This window comes from Clarias gariepinus, chromosome 1 (genome assembly GCF_024256425.1).
Source record: "Clarias gariepinus isolate MV-2021 ecotype Netherlands chromosome 1, CGAR_prim_01v2, whole genome shotgun sequence".
NCBI lineage: Eukaryota > Metazoa > Chordata > Actinopteri > Siluriformes > Clariidae > Clarias > Clarias gariepinus.
In genome coordinates this window covers 24,119,587-24,144,509 of record NC_071100.1, presented here as the reverse complement: position 1 = coordinate 24,144,509, position 24,923 = coordinate 24,119,587, and the positions used below count along the sequence as shown (strand labels likewise).

Sequence of the window (24,923 nt, the reverse complement as noted above, 5' to 3'; positions counted from 1 at the left end):
TGCTCTCAAAATATTTTTTTAACCTGTGCTTTACACTCAACATGCTTTACACTTCTTAGAATAATTACCATATATCTCAGTATAAATAAATGAGATTTGCCCTGGATAATTTTAGGATACAAGTGCAATCATTTTTATTGACTGTATTCAAGTAAGTACAGCTGGTACATCAGGCACAGGTCAAAAGAGATCAGGGTGAAAGCAACCAGAAAGTTAAACAGACCTAATTAAACAAGGGAACCCAGAAACCAAGCCTAGAACTAACATGGTAGATGAAGTAAAATGACAGCTCCACATATACTGTATAACAGAGGGTGTAAATAAACAAAGTCAAAAGCAGGCAACATGTGGTAACAGTCAGGAAGCAATCATCAGACTGAGTGAATGAACACAAACGAGACGTTTGAACAGCAGATGACAGAACAAAGGCATGAATCCCCCTTTTTAAGGATGCAAGGCTGAGATGTAAAAACAGTGTGACGTAGTCAGACATCCTCATTCACTGAAGTGTCACTTTAAAGCCACGCGGTTTATTGATGAGCTGTTGCCTGTCTGCATCGCCTGTCACCACGTATATCAGATCTGAATCTGAACAATAAAGTGCAGCACAACTACAAACGATTGCGCTCACTGTCTTTATATACGTCTACAGAAAGTGAGACTTTCTTAATTTCTTGCTCTTTTCTCATCTTCTTCTACTGAAGCAGGTGTTCAGACAACACTCTAATGGTTTAGATCTAAAATGAATTGTCAGATTTTGGACAAACTTGTGGAGTCCATTGCCAGCTGGAGTGCATAATGTCACTAAAGACCTCCCGCCTAATATTGAGCAGGTCCCTCTTTTGCCAACAAAACAGCCGTGACTCAATGAAGCATGGACTCCATTAAACATCAGAAGATGTGCTGTGGTATCTGCCATCAAGCTGTCAGTTGCACATCCTTTAAATTTGGTCATTTTTAGAGGGCCCCTCAATGGATCGGACTTGTCTCTCTAGCACATTCCTTCTATGTCCAAATGGATTGAGATCTATAGGATTTGGAGGCCAAGTCAACTCATCAAACTGCCATCAACGTACGCCACTTCCATAAAGGTGTGTACTTGGTCAGCAACAATGTTTAGGTAGGTGGTATATGTCAAAGTAATATCCGCATTAATGGCAGGATCCAAGGTTTCCCGGCAGAATATTGTCCAAACCTTACACTGCCTCTGCCAGCGTGCCCTCTTCCTATAGTGCACTCTGGCATCATCTCTTCCCCAGGTAAGTAACATACATGTACACGCACCTGGGCATCTACATGATATAAAAGAAAATGTAATTCATCAGACCAAGCCAACTTCTTCCATTGCTTTATTGTCCATAATGCTCACATGCCCATTGTAGGCACTTTTGGCGGTGGACATGGGTTATCATGGGGACCTTGACTGGTCTGCGAATACGCAGCCCCATAAACAACAAGCTGTAATCCACTGTGAGTTCTGACTCCTTTCTAACGAAACCTGCATAAACTAATAGCTTTTCTATTAGACCGGATTACACAGGCCAGCCTTTACTGTTTTACTGGTTTTCCTTCCTAAGGCGACTTTTGGTATGTCCTGACCACTGCAAATCGTGGCATGGTGACATAGTGGTTAGCACTGTCTCCTTGCATCTTCAGGGTCCGGGTTCAATTTCTTCCTTGGAGTCTGTATACATGGAGTTTTAATGTTCTCCCCATGCTTGGTGGGTTTCCTTCAAAACCACAGCCGATTAGGTACTTTGGTTTCCTCCCACACATCAAAGACATGCAGATTAGGCTAATTGGAATTCCTGAACTGCCCCTAGTGTGTTAATTAATGAATGAGCTTGTGAGTGTGTGTGTGTTTGTGTGTACTGTGTGTGTGTGACCTGTAATGAAATAGCATCCCATCCAGGGTGTACCCCTCCTCGTGCCCTAAGTGACCACTACAGACTGGGAGGATCCCACAAGAGCAGCAGTTTTAGAGTTGCTCTGACCCAGTCGTCTAGCCATCACAGTTTGGCCTGTGTTAAAGTCACTCAAATCCTTATGCTTTACCATTTTTTTTTTCTTCTTTACTTTCATCACACAAACTTTAGGGACAAAATGTTCACTTGCTACCTAATATATCACACCCACTTGCAGGTGCCATGAAAATTGTTGTATTAAATTAGAAAGGTTTTTTCACCTTTAATGTCTGTTTATATACTCTGTATATATATTTATGCCAGACATGTCAAAAGCTGCAGTTATTGTTCACATCACACGAAAAATCTGATATGAATGACGTTAGCTGTGACGCAGTTGCCGTTTCGGGTTGAGTATTTCTGAAACACCTGGGATTTTCCCTGTTTACACAGAGCAGTGCAGAAGACAGCCAGTGAGTGGCAGATCCGCAGGTGGAAACGCCTTGTTGATGAGAGAGTGGTTTGTGTTGATGGGAAGGCTTTGGTACAGTAACTCAAATGAGCACTCATTACATCTGTCTTGAGCAAACAAGCATCACAGAACATGCTACACAGAACACAAACATTGAAACAGACTATAAAGGCAGAAGACTACATTTGGTTTTACTCTTATCAGCCAAGAACAGAAATCTGACTGAGTCTGAAGTGGGGACGGTATCGCAGAAAAAGAGACACCCTTGTATGAAGCATCTGTGTATCCTCACTCTGGAAGTCTGCCTAATAACTCCGAACACATAAAAAGAATGGATTCGTCCTTAATCATGGCAAACTTTGATCACTTTTCAGGTCACAGTCTGAATGACATACTGTATCATGGTCTAGGTTTTGGTTAGCGTTTAATATGGCTTCTGAAGGCATGAAGGAAATTGTTGCATAAGACTTCTAATGTAACCAGGACTGAAATAGATAGGATGTATATGAAGGAGCCAGATCAAAGTAAGTCAGAATGCACTGTAAAAATAAAGTCCTAATTTTACAAAAAAAAAAAAAAAAAGACTTTAAAATTGTATAGCAGTTTTCCTTTTTTTAAAAAAAAAAACTATATACAAATCTCTGTAAAATTACAGATATTATCTGTAAATTATTAAGTCGACTGTTTTTGTAAGTATTATTTATATACTGAAAACAAATTTCACATTTTTTAACAGTAAAAATACCATATTATTTAAAAAGAATTCTGTTATTGTAAATTACGTATAAGTTTATGTAAAATTACAATAATACATTTTATTTAAATATAAAACTCATTAGATAAAGGTTAATATTCATACTAAAAATTTAATGTTTTTCTTTGTAATTTTAAGGTAAATCATATTAGTTTTATAATACTTTGACATTCAAGTTTTAGATGCAAGTTAGCATTTTTTCATGACTTTTCAAAAGATTATCCACAGTAAGTGGCACAGGTAGGGCAGCAGAGGCCCCAGACTTACATGTAGGCTATAGTATCGCCTTTATGCCTTCAACAACTGTAAAAACAATGTAGGAGACTGACACACCTTTTTTTTTTATGACATTTGTTCTGAAACATCACCATGGCAATGTAGCCATCAGCTTTCTTAATGCAGGCCTGAATATTCTGACACAAGGATAATCTATTTGCTGTGTAGCTCTTTTAAAGCAGCGCTTTACGTTACACTTTGATATTTTGCTTGTATGAGGGGAACGATGGTTTTATTTTTGTACCAAAAACGTTAGCGAAAACTCCAAGATCTTTCCAAGTCTGTCACAGCTGTCACAGCCAATCAGAAGCTGGAGGCGGGAACATTCTAATATTGTTTCTGATTGGCTGATCAGCAGCTGGAGTGAGGGCGGGACCTGACGCGAAATAATGCTTTTGCTTTATTGAAGGTGTTTGATTGTAATAATTTTTGGGGAAAAAACTGTAAAATAAAAACATTTTGCTGCTAAACATCTAGTGCTGTTTTAATGAAGATGTTAAATCGTATAAATTTGGGTAAAAATCTGTAAAATAACTGTATTTCACTGCTTAACTTTTAGTTTAATGAAGGTGTTTAATTGTATAAATGTGGGGAAAAATCTTTAAAATAATGATGTTTCTCTGTAAAAGATTTACAGTATATATATAGAAATAATTATAGAAATAATTTCTGTAAATTTAATATTTTTGCACATTTGTTCTTAATTTAACGGTTTTTGTTTGGTCATTTGACGTTTTTTATGCCTTTCTTTTTGTGGATCAATAATAATACCTTTCTGTGGGCCAATTAAGGGCAGATAAGACTGGCCCAATCATTTCTATCAATGTCTGCATGTGTGGCTGTTTACTGGGTTCTGTTCCCTGAGATAAACCTAAACATACACAGTCAAATTTTATCGTAGCCATTTTATTGCAACCCATGCACATTACCGTGCTCCATTCTTTAATTAAGCAACTTTGGATTTATTGTAAGAGTTTAACAAGTAAGCTAATCGTGCCCTGTTTAATTTTAATGCTAGCTCTTTTTGCTGGATAAGGAATGTGTTGTGAAACATAGTCTCCCTGCGTGCTGTTTATATTACCGTGTCTCGGGCTGAAAATAGACAGTGGCCGATATTACTACCAGATGGTCAAATCCTGCCTTTATCCGGCCCTATTGCAGACATATTTTAAAGATGTTCCCTGCAGCGATGAAGTGTCCGCCTCTTTCTCACACACAGTCTGCGAAGATCATATAGTGCCCCCTTATTCTCTGTCAGTTTCATCAATCATTCATAGTAAGTAAACAATATATAGAGCTGTCTTGACTGGTTATTAATAATTCTGCGCAGTGCTGTTTCAGGGCCATCGGAATATTGGTGAGTTAGCTGTTTTTAAATGAGTCAGCGTGGACTAAGTGTCATGCTGGGCTCCATGCTGCCAGAACAGCGGTAACGTTATGAAAGGCCGTCACTCGGTGCTGCATTTTTCATTTGAGAACATTGGTAAATAACCACGCTGAATCATTACATCTGACGCATTCATACTCACAGTCTCTGTCCTCCTGTTTAAACTGGCTTTCTGATTTATTTGCTGCCATCCGTTTGTAGGCCTTTTTTCCTAGAAGGAAATCTTTATCCACAGACCAGTGAGCTGCAGTAGACAAACACTCGTAGTGAGAACACTGAAAATGGCAATTTTTGCAAGTTCTAGACATTCACAGTGCATTAAACTTTTACAATTTAAAAATTCTTCTTGCTGTCTTCACTTTAAGAGGAATTGCTCTGACCTTTTAGAAGGCAAGTCGGCAGGGGGTTCAAGACCCCTGAAATATTTTTCTGCCAGCTAGAAATGTTTATTTGTATTTGTAAATAATATAACGTAACACACATACAGTGCAGCTGGTATTCAGATAAAATTATATTGTTTTGCAGGTAAATGTGCTATTTTTTATTTTTCAATTTCAATTGTTATAATCACATAAAACCAGTTGTGAAAGGAAGATCTTTTTTTATTAAGATTATTATTATTATTATTATTATTATTGTTGTTGTACTGGCTACCAGAAGCTATGGTGAGAAACATGTTAAACCAATAGTATTCATGCATTTTCCTATTTCTGTTTAAAATCCAACCAACTCCATTCAGAGCTCAGGGACATTCAGGTGACAAAATAAGTACGGTAGATCTGGTTTCATGAGATAAAATGCCCATTTCTGGCATGGTATTTAAATAATTTTCCTGTGTAATTGTCGTCAGTGAAATTTTATGTACAAATTCTGAATGCCAACGCTGCCTCGAATGCTGCCTGGCATCCATCCCAAGTGCATGAATGCATGTATCAATTTAATTGTACAGATCACACAATGATTTGGCATATTTCCTCATCACCTCCTTGAAATAAATTTCTGGCTAGGCCACAGGGTATGCAGTCTTTCAAAACAAACAAGCGGGCAGCGTTCCAGGTTGCACATTGCTTGCTGATTTGTTTTGCTCATGGTCACATTGAAAAAAAAGAAATAAAAAAAAAAAAGATGTTCATACTGTATGTCCACAATGATGGGGACCACTAACACTAATTTTGGGGGGGAAAAAACTAAGTGCACAATGCAATTCAACTACCTACTGCTAGTGGTGAATGTAGGATTTAGCTTGTGTTTCTTCTCTACATAAAAACAGTGATGTAGTTACACATTGGCCTTTTAGAGAGGAAATATACTTGAGTAAAAGCCATGCATTCACACAGTCAATTCATTCACACAGTTTGTTCGTACACTTACTTTATGCGTGTTAATGAAAGATTCCAGTAGGGGGCACTACAGAGAATTCAATCAGACAGTTTTGCCTAAGGTGAAGGTGAGTGCCTTTGGTTCCCAGTATAAGTTTTGGTCTTGCTTTGCTGGGATGGTCTTCATGAGAGACAGTTTCATCATGGTGCTTCATGGGTTTTGTCAATGCACTTGACAATACTGTTCTTGTAAGAACTATTCCAGAGGAACTGACCTTCATGTCTTAAAATTACAACTGACACAACTGATCTGAAAATCTCCAGTATTGGTCTAGAATGGAGAAAATTAATCAATAAACAAAAACATTGCATTAGAAGGGGTCCAAACTTTCGACTCGTACCTAAACGTAACTAGTTTAATGTGTTTTCTGTATATGTCTGCATATCCTCCTGACCACCAGAAAAAAAAAAAATTCAAATTACTTTTATTTTTCCTTTTTCTAATTGTTTGAAAGGCAATGAGCATACTGACAAGTTTTTTTTTTTTTTTTAAGTTTTATTTTCACAATATGTTGTGTCCACCACACTGGACAACCGAAAACAAACCATGAACACCACAAGGAAATTACAAAGAAAATATCAAGAATCAGTATAAACTTTGACTGAAACTAACACATCATTGTTAGTGTGGTGTTTGTATTTTGAACTTTTTAGTGGTGCTTGCGAAGCACTACTATTGTTATCTCTTAGGCTTCTTCTTCTTTTTTTTTCTTCTTCTTCCGTACAAAAGTTTGGCACGTAACTAGTCCTACATCGTTTGTCGTAGACCCATGAATGAGGTGTCAAATCATGCGCCTTATTCGGGAATGGGGTGCTATGACTTTTCTAAGGGGTGGGTGGTTAATTGCCCCCGCCCCAAAAAGTCCCAGAGACTTAACATTGAGACCAACATCAGCTATGACATCATAGATTTGACATCATAGCATCGTCTATGATGCCACGGCAAGCACCACTCATATTTTCTTCAGGAAATGTGCCTCTCTAGTATGTATTTCTTGGTTATGGGGTATGATATTTCAAGAAGCGATAGCCGCGATAGCCCCTTCTCCACCAGGGTGTTCAAAAGGTTGACGGTCATAAAGTATTGGTCAAAGAACAAGTGGGTTTCTCTGGGAATAGATTTAGTCAACTGAAGAACAGCTTGTGCTACGTTGCCCTGTCCTGCTGTGATTGGGAAGGTGGTCTTGCCTTGGTACACAACAAAATCTAAGACCACGCCATTTGGTGTGGCCAAGACAAACACCTTCAGTCCAGTTGGGTATGGTTTCCCTGGGAACATACTGGCGAACTGGCGAATCTTAAAAAAGCATGAAACGTTATTAGATTTATCAGAATATATAATTTATCTGAAAATTATTATTATAAGTAAAAAGTAAAAACCTATAGATACTGTTAATAGTGATATATATTTAGAAGACAATGACAGGGTGTACATCGTAGTCTTGGCCCAGAGGAGACGATGACCAGATGTGGATGGTTGTTCTCTCGCTGTCTCTTGTCTCTGTTTGCCCTGTCTGAACATCATCTGTGCTTTCTGACCTCCCTGACTCTGCCTCAAACTCTGCATTTTCATCTTCCTCATTTGACAACTTATTATCTGAGTTTTCACCAACAATTTGCAGCAAAATTCTCTCTGCCTCTGAAAGTGACTCCCTTCCTGCTTACGATAATCAAAATTTTGGTAATAATTACAACTGTCCACTAAGGAGGACATTTTTTTAAATGCTCACTTATGATGGAAAAACATTCATACATTACATTAGAAAATTCATTAAAGTGTTTTTTAGAGATTTATGTAAAATAAAACATTTCAAGATAAAATTTTATCAATAAAAAAGATTAAGCACTACTTTTTTTTCTTTCCATAAAATGTCCTGGTGGTGATAGATGCCATTTTCCTAAAGGAGGAAGAGGAAGTTCCCAAAGCCCCACCCCTATAAATCTGGTATCATTTAAAAGTCATGAATGTCCTCTTTAAAGCACAAGAGGAGTCAATTAGATAGCATGCAGGATATGGAAGATATTCAAGTTTACAAATGTCCTCTAGAGAGGACAAATTTTAACTGCCGGTAGTCAGGAGGATATACTTGCATATCTAACATGTGTTCAGTCAGCCTTCTGATATGCAGCAAAGGTCTTGAGCCACTCATCATTTATTCATGTTAAATTTAAATGATGTAGATTAAATTGAAGTTAGATGCTTTTATGGTTGAATGATTCATAGGTTACTGTGTGGCTTAACAAACAAAATACACTCTTCTGAAACTGCTCAGATACAGGGACTGGACTCAAAATGAGAGCCAAAATGTTCTTCAGGAAGCCTTGAGAACTATTCCTCAAGACAGTAAAAAAAATACAAGAAACTCTGGCTCAGTTTATAAGGTATAGAAATGACATGATAAAATGACAATCCATACAAAAGATGAAAAGATCATGATTATATCCTCTGTCTCATTTCTACTGTCCTCTATTTCTCCCCAACCTCTCTCTCTCTAATCTTATTATTCTTTCATGTATTAGTAGCCTGGTGCAGCACTGTAATGACACAGAACAGGGGAGAGCCTGGAAAATCATGAGTGAAATCTTGATCAGAGGGAAGAAGAATTGGAGCTGCAGGACTTAAATCCTGTCTCGTTGTCTGTTTTGAGTGCTACGACCCGTGCTGGCTGTCTGTACCACTGCCCTTAAGGGGAATAAAGCGCTACAGTGAAAGGATGCCTGCAAGGACAATTATGGAACATAATAATGTGATTCTCTATTGCAGTGGTTTCAAGCTTTGCAGTTAAGCTACAGTGCCTAGCAGGATGTAATGGAATTGCACCTGGCATCAGTTTTTTAACAGTAAAAAAAAACTCTAATTGTAATGTTAGCCGCTAGATTTAAAAATAATGTCAGTCCTTTTTCAGGAAGTCATTTATCCTGGTCAGGGTTGTGATGGATCTGAAGGTGCACCAGCATCAGATCAACTGTATAAACATTCATAATCTACAGTATATAGAAGCAGTATATTCCAATTATACAATATTTTACCTTGGTAATGCACCTTCTTAAACACCCACCTGACTATAGTATTGTGAACAGTAAAGAAATGATCGACCTTGAAAAAAATCATTAGTTCTTTAAATTCAACAGATGGCGCTGTACATTTTGTAATACGCACTTATGAGTTTGCAGTTAAATTCCACTTCAATGAAATCGCAGGCACAACTAGAATTAAAAATTAAAAAATTTAACCTAGCCTTCAATATTCTTCAGCAGCTTGTTTGCTTGTATATTGTTGTATAATTAATGAACTGGCTGTTGCTACATTACAGTTTCTCTCTGGAATTAATAATGTACTCTATCTATCTATCTATCTATCTATCTATCTATCTATCTATCTATCTATCTATCTATCTATCTTTCTATTTATCTATCTTTCTGTCTATTTATGTATTTTAGTCACAAACTAATTTAAGATTGTTTAGTGGATTTTCACACACACACACACACACACACACACACACACACACACACATATATATATATATATATATATATATATATATATAGAGAGAGAGAGAGAGAGAGAGAGAGAGAGTCAAATATAGGTGTTTCGTTTGATCTACAAGATGAAGTCCTTGTGTATTGTTTTTCATCTCTAATTACCAAAGCTCATCATTATTACAGCCGTAAAAGGCTTTGAAAGCAGTCAGGTCAGACGCTGGTTGCAGAAGCTTGTGGTGAAACGTTTCTTAGTGTCTCAAATGTCAGCTTTAAGTTCCTCTCCTATACACTAGGCTTTTCCTTTATCCTTTTTTTTTCTTTAAAACCTCTACACACAGCCTTTATTCCATTACAATAATGCTTTAATCTACTAAACTGAACACGTTGATCTTGTTTCTTTCCCCAAATCAATCTTCTAGTTATCATGCCTTCTCCTTTTCACTTTTTCTTTTCCCCACACTCTTATCCTATCTAGTTCATTTTGAACTAAAACTTTTTTTTTTAATGCAGTGTAAAGAATCAAATTACTTTTTTTCCCTCTTATTATCCTACACGCTTCTCTAATTTATAGTGCCAGAAGACACAGATAGCGTTAAATGATTCTGTAGGTCATGGTTTTGTGTTGGTGATGTGCAACTGAATCGAGATGTATTTGATAGAAGGGATTTAAAAGTCCACAACTCAAGTCTGATGTCTGATAATGAGTTTGTTGAAGTATTTATAGGTGTAATCATCTTGCCCTGCAGGATATCTGTAGGAAACAAAAAATCCAAGCGCTGGTATCCAACATTTAATGGTAATCTAGATGCAAAAAGGCAGACTCTTGGGAACCATTAGATCAGCATATCTAATGAAAAGCATTAGGCTAATTAAAAAAGGACATCTAAAAGCTTTTCTTTTATTCATCAGAACTCTTTGTGTGTGTTCCTTTTGTTGTAGACTACGAGTGGCCGCTTCCTCATGCTCTGTGCCCGATATGGATCTACCTAGATGTGCTTTTCTCCACGGCCTCAATCATGCACCTGTGCGCCATCTCTCTCGACCGCTACGTGGCTATCTGCAACCCCATCCAACACAGCCGCTTTAACTCGCGCACCAAAGCCATGATGAAAATCGCTGCTGTCTGGACCATCTCTATAGGTCAGAGCTTACAGCACATTTTCTACAATCTGGGTCGTGTAATGAACCACAGATACGTATGGTTTCTTTTTTCCAAGTTAGCATCTTCAGCTCACCTAAAAAGATGGAGTGATGTTTATAGAGACATAAGAGCACCAAGATTGTAAAGAGAAATAAAATGCCTGAGTTAGCAATAACAATCAGAGGATTTTAATGCAATCAGAGATAGTAACAAGAACCCAGATGGCAGTTTCACTACTTGTAAAAAGTGATAAAAAATATTAACTTAACACCTCCACGAGCTCAGTACATCTTTATTTTTCAAGCATACTGACAGATGAATCAGTACCACCACTGATGCAACATCAATCCTAAAGTGCTTCTCCAAGAACACCCCGCCCAACGTGGCAAAATGGGAAGATAAAGATGTCATTACTGTGTTCGCTTGTAGGCTACGTCATTTAAGACAGGAGGAACTAATTTAATGTTTTCCTCAAGCGCGGTCTAATGCAAGATTAGCCTGAAGCAGGGAGTAGAACAGAGCACAGAGCAGCAAGTGAATCCTAATTGTTTGGTTTAGAATAAATGAGCCCACTAAAATAAAATAAAATATAGATTTGCCTTTCTTTGGTTACTAGCCATGTAGTTTTTTATTAAAATTTAATTCTAGGTGGCGGCACGGCGGCGTAGTGGTTAACACTGTAGCCCCAAACCTCCTGGGTCAAGGGCTTGATTCCCGCCTTCAGTCTGTATGCATGGAGTTTGCATGTTCTTGGTGGGTTTTCTCTACTTCCTCCGGTTTCCAGCAAAGACATGCAAATTAGGCTAAATAGTGTTTTTAAATTGCCCATAGTGTGTGATTGCGTAATGCAATGCAATGCAATACATTAGCACCATGTCACATGTAATACCCCTCCCAGTGCCCAGGTGCTCTGCTGAGTAATATAGAGAATTCTAGGTATTTATGGACACAAGTTTAAGTGCAGTACTAAATATTATCTGTTTAAGGTCGAATGGCTTCTTCATGCGGCGCTCAGCATCAATAACATTGTTTAGTTTCGTTCAGTGCAGCTATTAACATATGTACTGTATCAGGGAAAAAATTGATGCTGCGCTCCAAAGTGAAGTGACTTGAGTCCAGAGAACTAAGTGCTCCATACCACAGTGCTGTAAAGGTAAAAAACTTTTTAAAAGCTTTCATTTGTTAAAAAAAAAGGAGTAAAATAAAAAAAAAAAAGGAGTTCTCACTCTCTCTCTGGCAAGTTGCATATTATGCAGATTACCCAATGAACCAGATCAGCCTGTAATGTCTGCATAAAATCATGCACATACTGGTCACGTGTTTAAAATTTATGTTTAAATTAAACATCAGAATGGGGAAGGTGTTAGTCATGTTAGTGATTTTAACTGTGGCGTGGTTATTAGTGCCAGATGTACCAGTGGTTTGAGTGTTCCAGAAACAGAATAACATATATCTCTATAGTTTATACAGAATGGTGCAAAAACAAAGAAACAAAGATCTGAGAGGTCTACAAGCAGATGAGAAAAGGCAAAGGAGAGTTTCCAGCTGCCTAACACACATGATGTCGCTATATAATTCCTGTTATCCATTATCACCCACATGAGGATGGGTTCCCTGTTTGGTCTGGTTCTTCTCAAGGTTTCTTCCTGTTGCCATCTTAGGGTGTTCTTCTTTGCTCCTGTCGCCAACACCTCTGTCTTGCTCATCAGGGACCATCTCATTATTATCTAAACACATTTTTTTCTCACTCATACACACTTCCATAAATTCTCTTTTCATTTTGTGAAGCTGCTTTGAGACAATGACCATTGTTAAAAGCGCTATATAAATAAAATTGAAATTGAATTAAAAGTTGTACTATACATATTGAGCTAATACAAGGCTCATAGTAACCCCCCAAAAAATTCTGAAATCCTCACCACAGTCCATTTGGCATTAACAATACCATGCATGTTTTGGATGTTTGACGGAAACATTGCCTTAAGCTCTTTTAGCTAACTGTAATAGCACAGCATGTATTTAGTGATTCCCATCTGAACAGGCAGATCCGCTACTCTCACTAACAGATGCAGAATAATGATTAGCCTTATCAAGATAGATTTTTTTTTTTTTTCCGGTGCAGTCTGTGAGCCTGTGAGAATTGTAATGCAGGGTGTGAACATATCAACTGTTCATGGTTTTTTTGTGACTCACAGTCGCAGAACAACAGGAAAGGAAAATGGCAGTGCAAATATCTTTTACGTTTATTACACAGCAGTCTGTTAGAGCAAGAGCACCTACTGAGTGTATAGATGATAGTCATGAAAGAGAAACAGACATGAGAGCAGGACACATTATATATAGCTGTGTGTCATGATGTTATTTTCTTCATCGTCTTCGATAACAATGTTTTATTTCATAGATTTTAATTGGAAGGCGGCTCTGAGGTGAGGTGACATGGTGGTGGTTGTTGTTGTTTTAAAGGCATGGGCATTAATTAATAAGTAAACAAATCCGGCCCATGAGTTGATATTTCAAAGCCATAAACATTAATTATTATTATTGTGGCTATGAGAATACCAAAGGCATGTCATGAGTCTGTGAAACCCGCAGTTAAATATATTGTGTAAATGTTATATGTGAATGTTATATTAAATACGTTGCCTCTAGTTAATAATTTAGTGAGCATATGCAAAAAAAGAGTCTATTTGCTGTGAGAAATCATTTGAATTTTCTGTCTTACATATTTTGTTTTAAAAATAACTTAAGAAAGGTATCAGCTCAGAGGCTCTGTACCGTGAGCTACGGATAAAGCTCTGCATCCATACAATATCTTCTATGATATCTGAGACTCTGTATATTTGTGTAACATGATCCGGGATCTGCAGTAGGTGTCAAGTTTCTAAACGGATATTTGCACATATCAGATATCTGTTAACGCTGCTTGTGAAATTTGATGCCAATCCTGATCTGCATCTCTAGTACAGTCCACTTGACCAGGATTCCCTCGCCATCAGTAAGAGGCTCTACGAGACGCCAAGCTACTTTTACAGCTCTAGGCTGCCCACTAGTGTCCACAATAGTTTACTGCACTCCAGCAATACAAGACAATGTCTTTTGAATGCATAAACCAAAATGATTTAGCTTTAGCAGAATTCTTTAAGCTGTTCAGAAATGCACAAGCAAACTGTGTACGAGGCAAGACACACAATCTCACAAGCCCACAAGTATTTGCACTCTTAAATATGAACACACACAAATCATGTTGCACTTGCCTGTAAATGAAACACTTTTATTAACATTTATTAACGTTTAATAAAGAATAATTAATAGGTTATTATATAGGTCAGTGCATTGCGCTGGTTCTTTGTGACTTTTGGGTGGTTTATATCTCTTCATAATGGGTCATAAATTAAAAAAAATGTGCAGAATTTCTGTGATTTTCTAATATTTAACTATACATCTATATGTCATGAGTTTCCACTTTTGAACTAAGCACTGCTGTGGTCTTGCTACACACTGTTTTAAACATCACATCTGCCCTCACGATCATGCCAGCCAATAAGTTTATATGTAGGCTACATTCCATATTGACACCAACAGTACAGTACAGTACATTAGTAGAACTTTAGTTTCACCAATAATGTAGCACACTTTAGTCATATATTGTTTGCTAAGTGCTTATTTTTTACTAGCTTTGCCGAGATAGATGATGTAAAGTTTTAGGTTTAATATTAATATAAAGGATGTTCATAGCAAAGTATAAAAACGGGGATATGCACATCGCTGTTAACAGATGAGCTGACAGAACCTGAATATAAATCTCTGAAAATGCACTGCCTTTTATATGGTCCATCACCAAAAATAGTAGCATGACTTGATAAATTTTAGGAGCGTCAAAAGAATTTATAGCAGTTCTTGACAAGTCTTGACAATTCATAACAAATCATAAAGTGTAGTAAGTCCGAGGGCTGTGTCAAAAGTAATACAAAAGATGGCATTTTTACTTATTCAACTTTTTTATTAACTCACAACTCACATAGAGCATTCAATTTGCACACGCTCTTGCTTTTTCTCTCTCTACAGTATGTATGTATATATAATCATAAGTGATGCATTGTGCCATCACTGATTTCAACTCTCGAATCCTCTTTGAAAATCCACTTCTTATATACATACACTGTCTAGCCTCTGAGGATGAATGTTTGATTCACAATGCTGCGAATGTCAAAAAAGACAATAAGCATGCACTTGTTTAAGCTGCGGACCTGTCTCGCCTTTTTCAGTTGTGGAGAGGATGGGCTTTTCCACTGTAAAGTCTGTTGCTTTGTCTCAGGGTCATACCCATACACCCAATTTTCCTCAATGGTAATGATCCTTGACATGAAGGATGCGTCCCCCATGGCATACTCCATGGAGTTCTTGGCAGACTTTGACGCAATTCTGCTTCTGCTCCTGGGTCAGCAGCCTTGGGACGAACCTGGTGGTTACATGGCGCATGTTCAAATCACATGTAAAGATTGCCCAGACATTTACATTTACATTAAGGCATTTGGCAGACGCTCTTATCCAGAGCGACTTACAATTTTATCTCATTATACATCTGAGCAGTTGAGGGTTAAGGGCCTTGCTCAAGGGCCCAACAGTGGCAACTTGGTGGTTGTGGGATCTTCTGAACCGTAGTCCAATGCATTAACCACTGAGCTACCCCTGGCCCCCAGACTGTTCCGTATGGACACCAACAGCGGCAGCGATGTCGTGGATTGGTCTCCAATGATCAACACACGCATGTTGCTATGTTGTTTCAACATTTTTAGTGGTTGAGCTTGTTGAAGGTCTTCCACTGATGTTCTTCCGCTCTTGAAGCACACATGCCACTCGAAACACCACGACTGACTCGTTGGGGCATCGCCGAATCATATTAAACATCCTTGTGGCAGATTTGCCCAGTTCTTTTGAAATAAAACTACAAGCATGACAGAGTTCTTGTTTTCACTGCTTGCACTGATATGTTCATTATCCATAAAACCCAGCAATGCTGAAGGTTATTCAACGTTCTAGCTGTAATGTCTTTTGTCTAAAAAGTTTTCACTCCTTTCAATCCAGCCAGGTCTAAACCAACCAGTCAAATTATTGATGTTACTTGTGTTCAAATCTTATCTCATGTAATGTTTAAAATGTTTCATGAACTTGTGAAGCATCTGAATAAAACCAATGTGTACATTTATTTATTTATTATTAATGTAGACTTCATTCTGGTAAAAATAATGAACATTTCAGATTTCAGCAGAAAACAAATCTCTACTTGCAGTGCACACACAGTACATATTATCAACAACATCAGATTCGATTGCTTTCATATATTTTTTTTATTCTGTTTATTAATAACTCAGTCTGATTGACATCCAGAAAAAAAATCAGTTATGTGGAGTATGTGCACTTTCCTACTTATAGTACTAGTGGGCAAATACTTGTTTTATAACTTGAGTATTGATTTTGTGTACTTCTGCCATATCTGTTCAGTAGACTCTTTTATCCAGACAGGCAGTGGACTGTTAAAGGTGTTGGTTGCTGTCTCTCCTCCTCAGCACCTTTTATTTCAGTGCCTTCACAGTCTTTAACAGTTTTGATGAACCTTACAGCTAGTGACAAAGAATCTAAAACTTGGGCAGAGCGTCAGCTCACCACACTTACAAAGAGCAGTTATTATACAGTAACATACCTTTCCACTTGAACAAGTCTGCTCATTGTCTTCTTGAACTGTCTCATCAACAAGACATTTCAGTCTGCATACATGCCAGTCATTTTTACACCATTTTGTGTAAACTCTATAGATTAATGTGTGTTTAAACCCTCTGAGAACAGCAGAAATACCCAAGCCAGCCCATCTGGCTCAAACAACCGTGCCAAGTCTGGGAGTTCATATTTTTCCCCGTTTTGATCTTTGTTATAAAACATGTCATATCGAGGAGGCTTTCACAACATAATTAATGGCACATACAGTACACCTGTGTAGAAGGATGTGGTACTGTAAGTGCCAGAAGGCAGCTATACATTACATTCTGTTTTCCAGGAAATTCTCCGAAGTTTGTTATGAGGGAGTTTCAATGAGGACATTTTGGATAGTTCTTGCGCTTGTTAAGTCTGGACATTTTTTAATCAAGAAAATGAAAATGCTCTCAGATCACCAACTGTTTGTTAGCGTTACACTTTTGTTGGTTGACCATTTGTTGACTAAACAGCAGTCCAGATGTTCAGTACAAGAGCACTTGCTATTTAAAGTAGGGATTTTCTTTCCTTGTCTGATTTAGACTGGAGCTACAGTATAGTGGATTCTTGTTGTTTTGCAAATGCCATTAAACCGGTGTTAACTCCACCTACAATCAGGGCATTTGAATAAAGTTTCATCAGTTTGGTAGGAACAGAGTTTCTTAGTTTACAAGCTGTAAGTAAGCAGAGGAAGCCACACATACTTAGTTAACTAGAAATCTGACCTCCACTTGGATTGGTATTGTACCCCAGTAATACCGTCACTCATCATAGCTTTCATTTATTTGATTTTGCAGGTAAATTATCAGGAGTCAGTGGAGGTGTTGGGTACATCATTGGGTTGAGTTATCCCTGAAAACTGATCTTTTTCCAGCTAAGGCTCCAGAGATTGATTCCTATAGGGAAGAAAGTCAAAAGTCGAATTAACGTGTTGGTTTTAGGCGTCTGCCTGTATTGATTTACATGCTGTAGAGTATGCCGTTAGCTAACTAATTCACTATTGTAGTGATGTAACTTCACTGACTCCTAGCCTCCTAGAAGTGGACTACGGCTGTTTTACACTCACTGCCTCTTTATCTTGTTGTCAACACACTTAATATTACTATTAAACTCTCTGCTTGTGAATGTTTATAACTAATGTTCGATCAGAGGCACTGCTTGGCAACAGGCAAAGCAGACACCTGCGTGGTGCCCCAGGCCAGTATAGGGGCCCCGAGGGCTGACACACTTATTTATTATTTATAAGATAATGTTGATGAATGCTGGTTGGAGAGCCTCCTTGCAATTTTTGTTTTTTGGCCTAGCATCCCAATAGACTCGAGAATCGCCTGTGCATATGATCAGAATGAAACAGTGAATAAGAGTTGTAAATACACTCCGCATCAAATAAAAATAAATTATTTTTTCAGAGACATGAAAAAAGCTAAATTATAATTATTGTAATTAAAGATGGGGTAAATCAATTCCGCTACGTATTGTGATAATTTTATGTGGCAATTCATGTATATACTGTATACAGTCAGCCGAAAGAATGTATACACAATTCAGGAAAAGAAAAATAGTATGATGTGTATTAATATAATATTAATAATATATCCATATTATTTTCATAATATTATAATATATATCAATATATAATGTTTAGCAGTATATTTATTACTAAAATATTTAAATCTTTTGCTGACTCTGTACATATTATAGTATATAATCAGCGTTTATGTATTGTAATAATATTGTATTAGGTAATTCCCTCCCGTATTATTTAATATGATATGTATTGGTCCTTTCATTTAACAAAATGTTCTGTCTCTCTGTCTGTTCCAGGTATTTCCACGCCTATTCCTGTGATCGGTCTCCGCAGCAGGGAGAAAGTCTTTGTAAATGGCAGCTGCATGCTGAACGAGGAGCGTTTTGTGCTGGTTGGCTCTTTTGTAGCCTTCTTCATCCCTCTTGTCATCATGGTGGTCACATACTGCTTAACCGTCCAGGCCCTTCAACGTCAAGCCTCTGTCTTCCTCTATGAGGCTAAAGCCTCTTCCCAGCAGCCCCTGCAGCCGGCGGTCTCATCCTCATCCTCGTCTCAGCTGGCCCCGCCCCCGATTCCCTCCCGCCGTAGCAGCCTGAACTGTCTGCGGATCGGGAACTCGCTCAGCCCAGCCACACCTGACAGCATCTCCATGGTGGCTGGCTCGGAGGCACCGTCTCAGCTCAGCTCTCCAGCTGTATCCCACGGCCGCCGCGGCATGATGCAGGCCATCAAAAACGAGCGGCGTGCGTCCAAGGTCCTGGGTGTGGTGTTCTTCCTCTTCCTAGTCATGTGGTGCCCGTTCTTCATCACCAACGTGCTGTCTGTGCTGTGTCGTGACACATGCAGTGAGAACTTGCTCTCAGACCTGCTCAATGTGTTTGTGTGGGTGGGCTACATCTCGTCAGGTGTGAACCCTCTAGTATATACTCTCTTCAATAAGACCTACAGGCGTGCCTTCTCCAGGTACATGCGCTGTAAGTATGGCGGAGTCCGGCTAAGGCCCGTGGCCATCAACGTCCCGTGCCAATCGCAGGCCACCGTGACGCCTCTTCTAATTTGCGTGGACGTCGATCGGAACAGTAATTGCCGCAACGGAGACGACAATAAGCTGCAGAAGCTGGAGCTGCTTGACATTGACACTCATATCGGAATAGAGATACAAACCGGAATGTCGGCGCTGTCCGTCAACAGCTGCCATACACTGGCAGAACGCACCAGCAGTGTTTGATTCACTTTGACTATGAGCTGTCTGCTGTAGCATGGCCACCAAGATCATCTCTGTGTGTCTGTGTAGTAGTTTTTTTACTCAAGGAAAGAGCCGCCCCAATGGAACCCGCACCAGCACTGGGGCTGGCTGTGACCACACTGTAGAATGTATGCTGGCGGAGCACAGGGGGATCATTTACAGCATCAGGGACTAACCTGGTTCACATGCTTTTGGACAATCCAGGACACTATGCACTGTGTGGGAAATGAATCTGATTTTTTTTTTTTTATCTATATGATGATGATGAAGATGATGACGATGATATGTTTAAACAGGTTCAGATGTCTGAATGCCATAAAGTGTTGCATGGCTTAATCTATTTTTTTTTCCTTTCCAATAAATTAATACTAAACATTGTGAATAAGCAATGACGCTTCCAACGAGAGAGCTCTAGCTCCCTCATGTGGTTCTTTACAAAAATCGCAGATGACATCTTAGGTGTGAGAGAAACACGGCTGGCCTACATTTACCCGCCAGAAACTGAAGCAGGGGGTAAATTATCACAAAATGATGAATAAATGACTCTTGCATCAAAAATGTTTGCATCAGTTATCGGTAGGTAACAGCCTAGGACTATCTATGCATAATAATCAATGCATTTTTTTCCCAGTGGAAGGATCTGGAGTGTTTCATTTCCTTAAACCTGAAGGAATTAAAAAAATAAGAAAGGCCTAAAAAAGTCCGCAGAAGGTCTCATAACCACAAACCCACCTGTAATTGCGCATCCTAGACAAATCTGTAGAATGGAATGCAGTTCAAATCTTGAAGATCATTTCTAATCCAAGCATGCATTGTGTTGGCTGTCTAAAGGTATGGCACCAGAGCTATGCTTCAAAACATTTTAGAGGTTTGAGACGTGGTTTCTATTTACATAGAAATGTTGAGAAATCGCACGAAATGTCACTCTTTCGACGGTTACGTCCTCGATCGATGCCGCAACAGTCGAAGAAGTGTCTCTTGAAAGTAAATATCCGTTAGTGGTGTTGTGATGAATCGCAAACACACCGAATGCATGAGCAGAAACACGGTGTCTGCTGTAGGGTTACGAAATGCCACATCTCAGACAGCTGAAAAACTGATCTCTCAAATCCAAACCATGTGTTCAGAGGAGCTCTAGTTGTGTGTTGTTGTGTAAAATGCTGTAAATACGTGTTGTTCTGTGAGCGCGTAGACTTTTAGTACTCGGTATATATTAAAGGACCTTCATTCGAACTGCCGTTTTATACCAAATCCTGTGAATGTTTGTTCGAATCACTTCTCCTGTTGCAATCATTGACACATGACCTTTTTGTGATGCTGCTATTTATTTAATAAACTCCCATTATCATTTGCGTCAGTGTTTTGCTCTATGATGGGATGTCTACTAAGGAAAAACTTCGCCCTGAATGACCTGCATTATTTTTAATCAAGATGTGTTTTTCCATTGTGCAAATGGTAAAAAAAAAAAAAAATTCTACTTTTTACTTTCAATTTTCACATTACCCATAATGCCATTTATACCTAAAGACAGAGATGTAGCAGTCAAGGGGTTAGATTCCTGCATGCATGTTCTCTCCATGCTTGGCTCGCTTCCTCTGATTACTCCACAGTACAACAAAAGACATGCAGAATAGGCTAATTGGTGTTCAATGTATGTGTATGCCGATTGATGGGCTGGTACTCTGCCTAGAGTGTACCCCACTCCATGCCCAAAGTCTCCTGAGACGCTCTGGGTTTCCTGCGACCCTTGTATAGGACAATTTTCATTCTTCATGGTGGAGGCTTTCTTTATTGAGATGATGAGCAGATGAGGGAAAACAATATACTGTGAACTTGTGGCTTTCCATAAGTAGGTGTCCCTGAGTCCCTGCTCTAAGCATACAACAACCGACCAAAATTAAATGAATGTTTGCTTAGCATGCTGACTTTAGTTCTCTACATGTTCTATGTACTTACTGATGGATACAGCTGACCCAGACTCATCATCAGTAAACAGAGCATGATATAACCCATAAGACAATGTGTACAGCTCAGTTACTGTTTATACTACACAAACTATCACCCTGAGAATCACTCGCCAAAAAGCTGATGAAATCAAAAAACAATGAAATATTATAATCCCAACCTTTTAAACCAAGTTAAAGCGTCATAACGGAGAACTAGTTCAGTCAGTGGGACAGCAGGTACAGTAGTTCTTAAAGTGTCCCAGTGGGCTGCCTGAAATGCTTCCTATCCAGGGGTTTTCCTTCCTCATGCCCAGTGTTCCTGAGATCCACTGATCAGTGGTTACTAAAGGTGAGTGAATGAAAGTGCAAATGAATGAATGTTCACATTGTTGTCCATTACATCTGATTCACCCATGTCTGGTATTGCTGGTTCTTGGTGAATTTAGAGTCTATTTTGGGTCACTGGACCTGGGAAATAAAGACTACCTGGATGGAGACAGACAATTACATGCACTCTTTCTCATCATTATCAGAGACTGTTTCAAGATTGCACCGCCGAAGTCAGCTGCTGTCACGACTGCTCTGATCACGCTGTTTTTTTTTTATTTGTTGTTGTTGTTTTTTTCTAAATTTTCTTCACCATGACTTTCCATGAGGTCTGAGAGAGGCATTCTTATTTCTATTTCAAACCATACTGATTTTGATTAATTACACTTCTATTCTTTTATATATTTTCATAATTCAGATTTTATGCTTTCATTTTTAACAATTTTTCTTCTTCTTTGTCTTTCGGCTGTTCCCTTTCAGGGGTCGCCACAGCGAATCATCTGCCTCCATCTAACCCTATCCTCTTCTCTCACACCAACTAACTTCATGTCCTCTCTCACTGCATCCATAAATCTCCTCTTTGGTCTTCCTCTAGACCTCCTGCCTGGCAGTTCCAACCTCAGCAACCTTCTACCGATATATTCACAATCTCTCCTCTGAACATTTCCAAACCACCTCAATCTGGCCTCTCTGACTTTATCTCCAAAACATCTAACATGGGTTGTCCCTCTGATAAACTCATTCTTGCTCCTATCCATCCTTGTCACTCCCAAAGAGAACCTCAACATCTTCAGCTCTGCTACCTCCAACTCTGCCTCCTGTCTATTCCTTAGTGCCACTGTCTCTAAGCCGTAGAGCATTGCTGGTCTCACCACTGTCCGTACACCTTTCCTTTCATTCTCGCTGATACTCTTTTATCGCACAACACACCTGACACTTTTCTCCACCCATTCCAACCTGCCTGTACCCGCCTCTTCACCTCCTTTGAACACTCTCCGTTGCTCTGGACCATTGACCCTAAGTACTTAAAATCCTGCACCTTCTTTACCTCTGCTCCCTGTAGCCTCACCGATCCTCCTGGGTCCTTCTCATTTACACACATGTATTCCGTCTTGCTGCGGCTAACCTTCATTCCTCTGCTTTCCAGAGCATACCTCCACCTCTCCAAATTTTCTTCCACCTGTTCCCTGCTCTTGCTACAGAGCACAATGTCATCTGCAAACATCATAGTCCATGGAGACTCCTGTCTTACCTCATCTGTCATCCTGTCCACCACCAGAGCAAACAAAACTTAGCAAAATTTTTAACAATTCAACAATTAAATTTTATTGCAAATTCTATATTTAATTTAATTGTATTTTCCATTGCAATATTTTCATTTGTAGTGGAATTTTTCTATTTGATTATTTATTATTATCATACTCACTCTTCATCTATACCGCTTTATCCTGTATACACAGTCGTGGGGGCCCTTATTATTATTATCATTAGAATTAGGTCCTATCCAAGAAGACTTAGGGCACAATGTGGGGTACACGCTGGACAGGGTGCCAATCCATCACAGGGTACACGCACACACTACAGACAATTTGGAAATGCCAATTAGCCTAATCTGCATGTCTTTAGACTGTAGGAGAAAACCCACCAGGCACAGGGAAAACATGCAATCTCCACACACAGACGGGAACCGAACCCGGACCTGGAGATGGCAGGCGACAGTTCTAACCACTAGCCCACCATGCCACCACTCACTCACTCACTCATCGTCTATACTGCTTTATCCTGTATTTAGGGTTGCAGGGGACCTGAAGCCTCCCACGAGGCATAGGGCATGTACAACCGGACAGGGTACCAATCCAGGGCACACACACATACAGTGCATCCAGAAAGTATTCACAGCGCATTACTTTTTCCACATTTTGTTATGTCACAGCCTTATTCTAAAATGGATTAAATTCATTTTTTTTCCTCAAAATTTAACACACAACAAGATAAGACTCTGGCCACTCTACAATATAGGCCTGATTAGTGGATTGCTGCAGAGATGGTTGTCCTTCTGGAAGGTTCTCCTCTCTCCACAGAGGACCTCTGGAGTTCTTGGTCACCTCCCTGACTAAGGCCCTTGTCCCCCGATCACTCAGTTTAAATGGCTGGCCAGCTCTAGGAAGAGTCCTAGTGGACTTACGAATATTTTTTCTGTAACCTTCCCCAGATTTGTGTCTCGTGACAATCCTGTCTCGGAGGTCTACAGACAATTCCTTTGACTTCATGATTGGTTTGTGCTCTGACATGAACTGTCAACTGTGGGACCTTATATAGACAGGTGTGTGCCTTCCCCAAATCATGTCCAATCAACTGAATTTACCACAGGTGGAGTCCAAAAACAGAAACATCTCAAGGATGATCAGGGGGAAACAGGATGCGTCTGAGTTCAATTTTGAGCTTCATGGTGAAGGCTGTGAATACTTATGTACATGTGCTACAATTTGCAAAAATCTTAAGTAAACTTTTTTCATTTTGTCATTATGGTGTGTTGTGTGTGTAGAATTTTAAGGAAAGAAAATGAATTTAATCCATTTTCGAATAAGACTGTGACATAACAAAATGTGGAAAAAGTGATGCGCTGTGAGTACTTTCCGGATGCACTGTACACTCACTTTGGCATGCCAATTAGCCTAATCTGCATGTCTTTGAACTGTGCGAGGAAACCGGAGTACCCACCAAGCACGGGGAGAACATGCAAACTCCATGCACACAGAGACGGGAATCAAACCCTGACCCTGGAGATGCAAGGCAACAGTGCGAACCACTAACCTACTAGCCACCACTCTATTTTAATTCTGTCTGTTTTCTTTTGTAACTCAAGATTCAGCTTATTCTATCTTTAGTATAATTACGTTTTCATTTGTAGTTAAATATTTTCTATTTTTGGGTCATGGATGGTCATATAAGCATTTCACTGCATATCATACTGTGTATGGTTGTGTATGTGACAAACATTTGACATCCAATTTGATCATCATCAACATCATATTATTATTATTATTATTATTATTATTATTACTATAATTATAATAATAAAATAAATAAATAAATAGGCTGTGTCTAGTATTTAAGGAAACTAGAAATGTCCATATTATTATTATTATTATTATTATTATTTTCAAAGTCTCTGATTCTAAGTCAGCAGTGTCTCCTGCCCTGTCCTGTCCTGTCCCCAGTGTACAGCTGGGTGGTGGTCTGGCGCTTTACTGCTGCGCATGCGCAGAGTCGACGCTGCCAAGGAAACACACATGCAGATACAGTCAGCATCGTTTTCTCTCTCTCTC

At 39.0% G+C, this 24,923-nt stretch overlaps 1 protein-coding gene across 7 annotated transcripts in view; it reads left to right on the top strand.

Moving 5' to 3' along the window:
• htr2cl1 (5-hydroxytryptamine (serotonin) receptor 2C, G protein-coupled-like 1) overlaps nucleotides 1-20,673 on the top strand; it is a 130,735-nt gene extending 110,062 nt beyond the window's left edge. For all 7 annotated transcript variants that reach the window (XM_053496560.1, XM_053496508.1, XM_053496525.1 and 4 more), the window contains 2 exons: nucleotides 10,598-10,798; nucleotides 18,372-20,673. In XM_053496560.1, coding sequence (XP_053352535.1) covers nucleotides 10,598-10,798; nucleotides 18,372-19,303 — 1,133 coding nt within the window. In that variant the 3' untranslated portion in view covers nucleotides 19,304-20,673. The remainder of the gene's footprint in view (nucleotides 1-10,597; nucleotides 10,799-18,371) is intronic.
• Nucleotides 20,674-24,923: the final 4,250 nt, after the last annotated feature.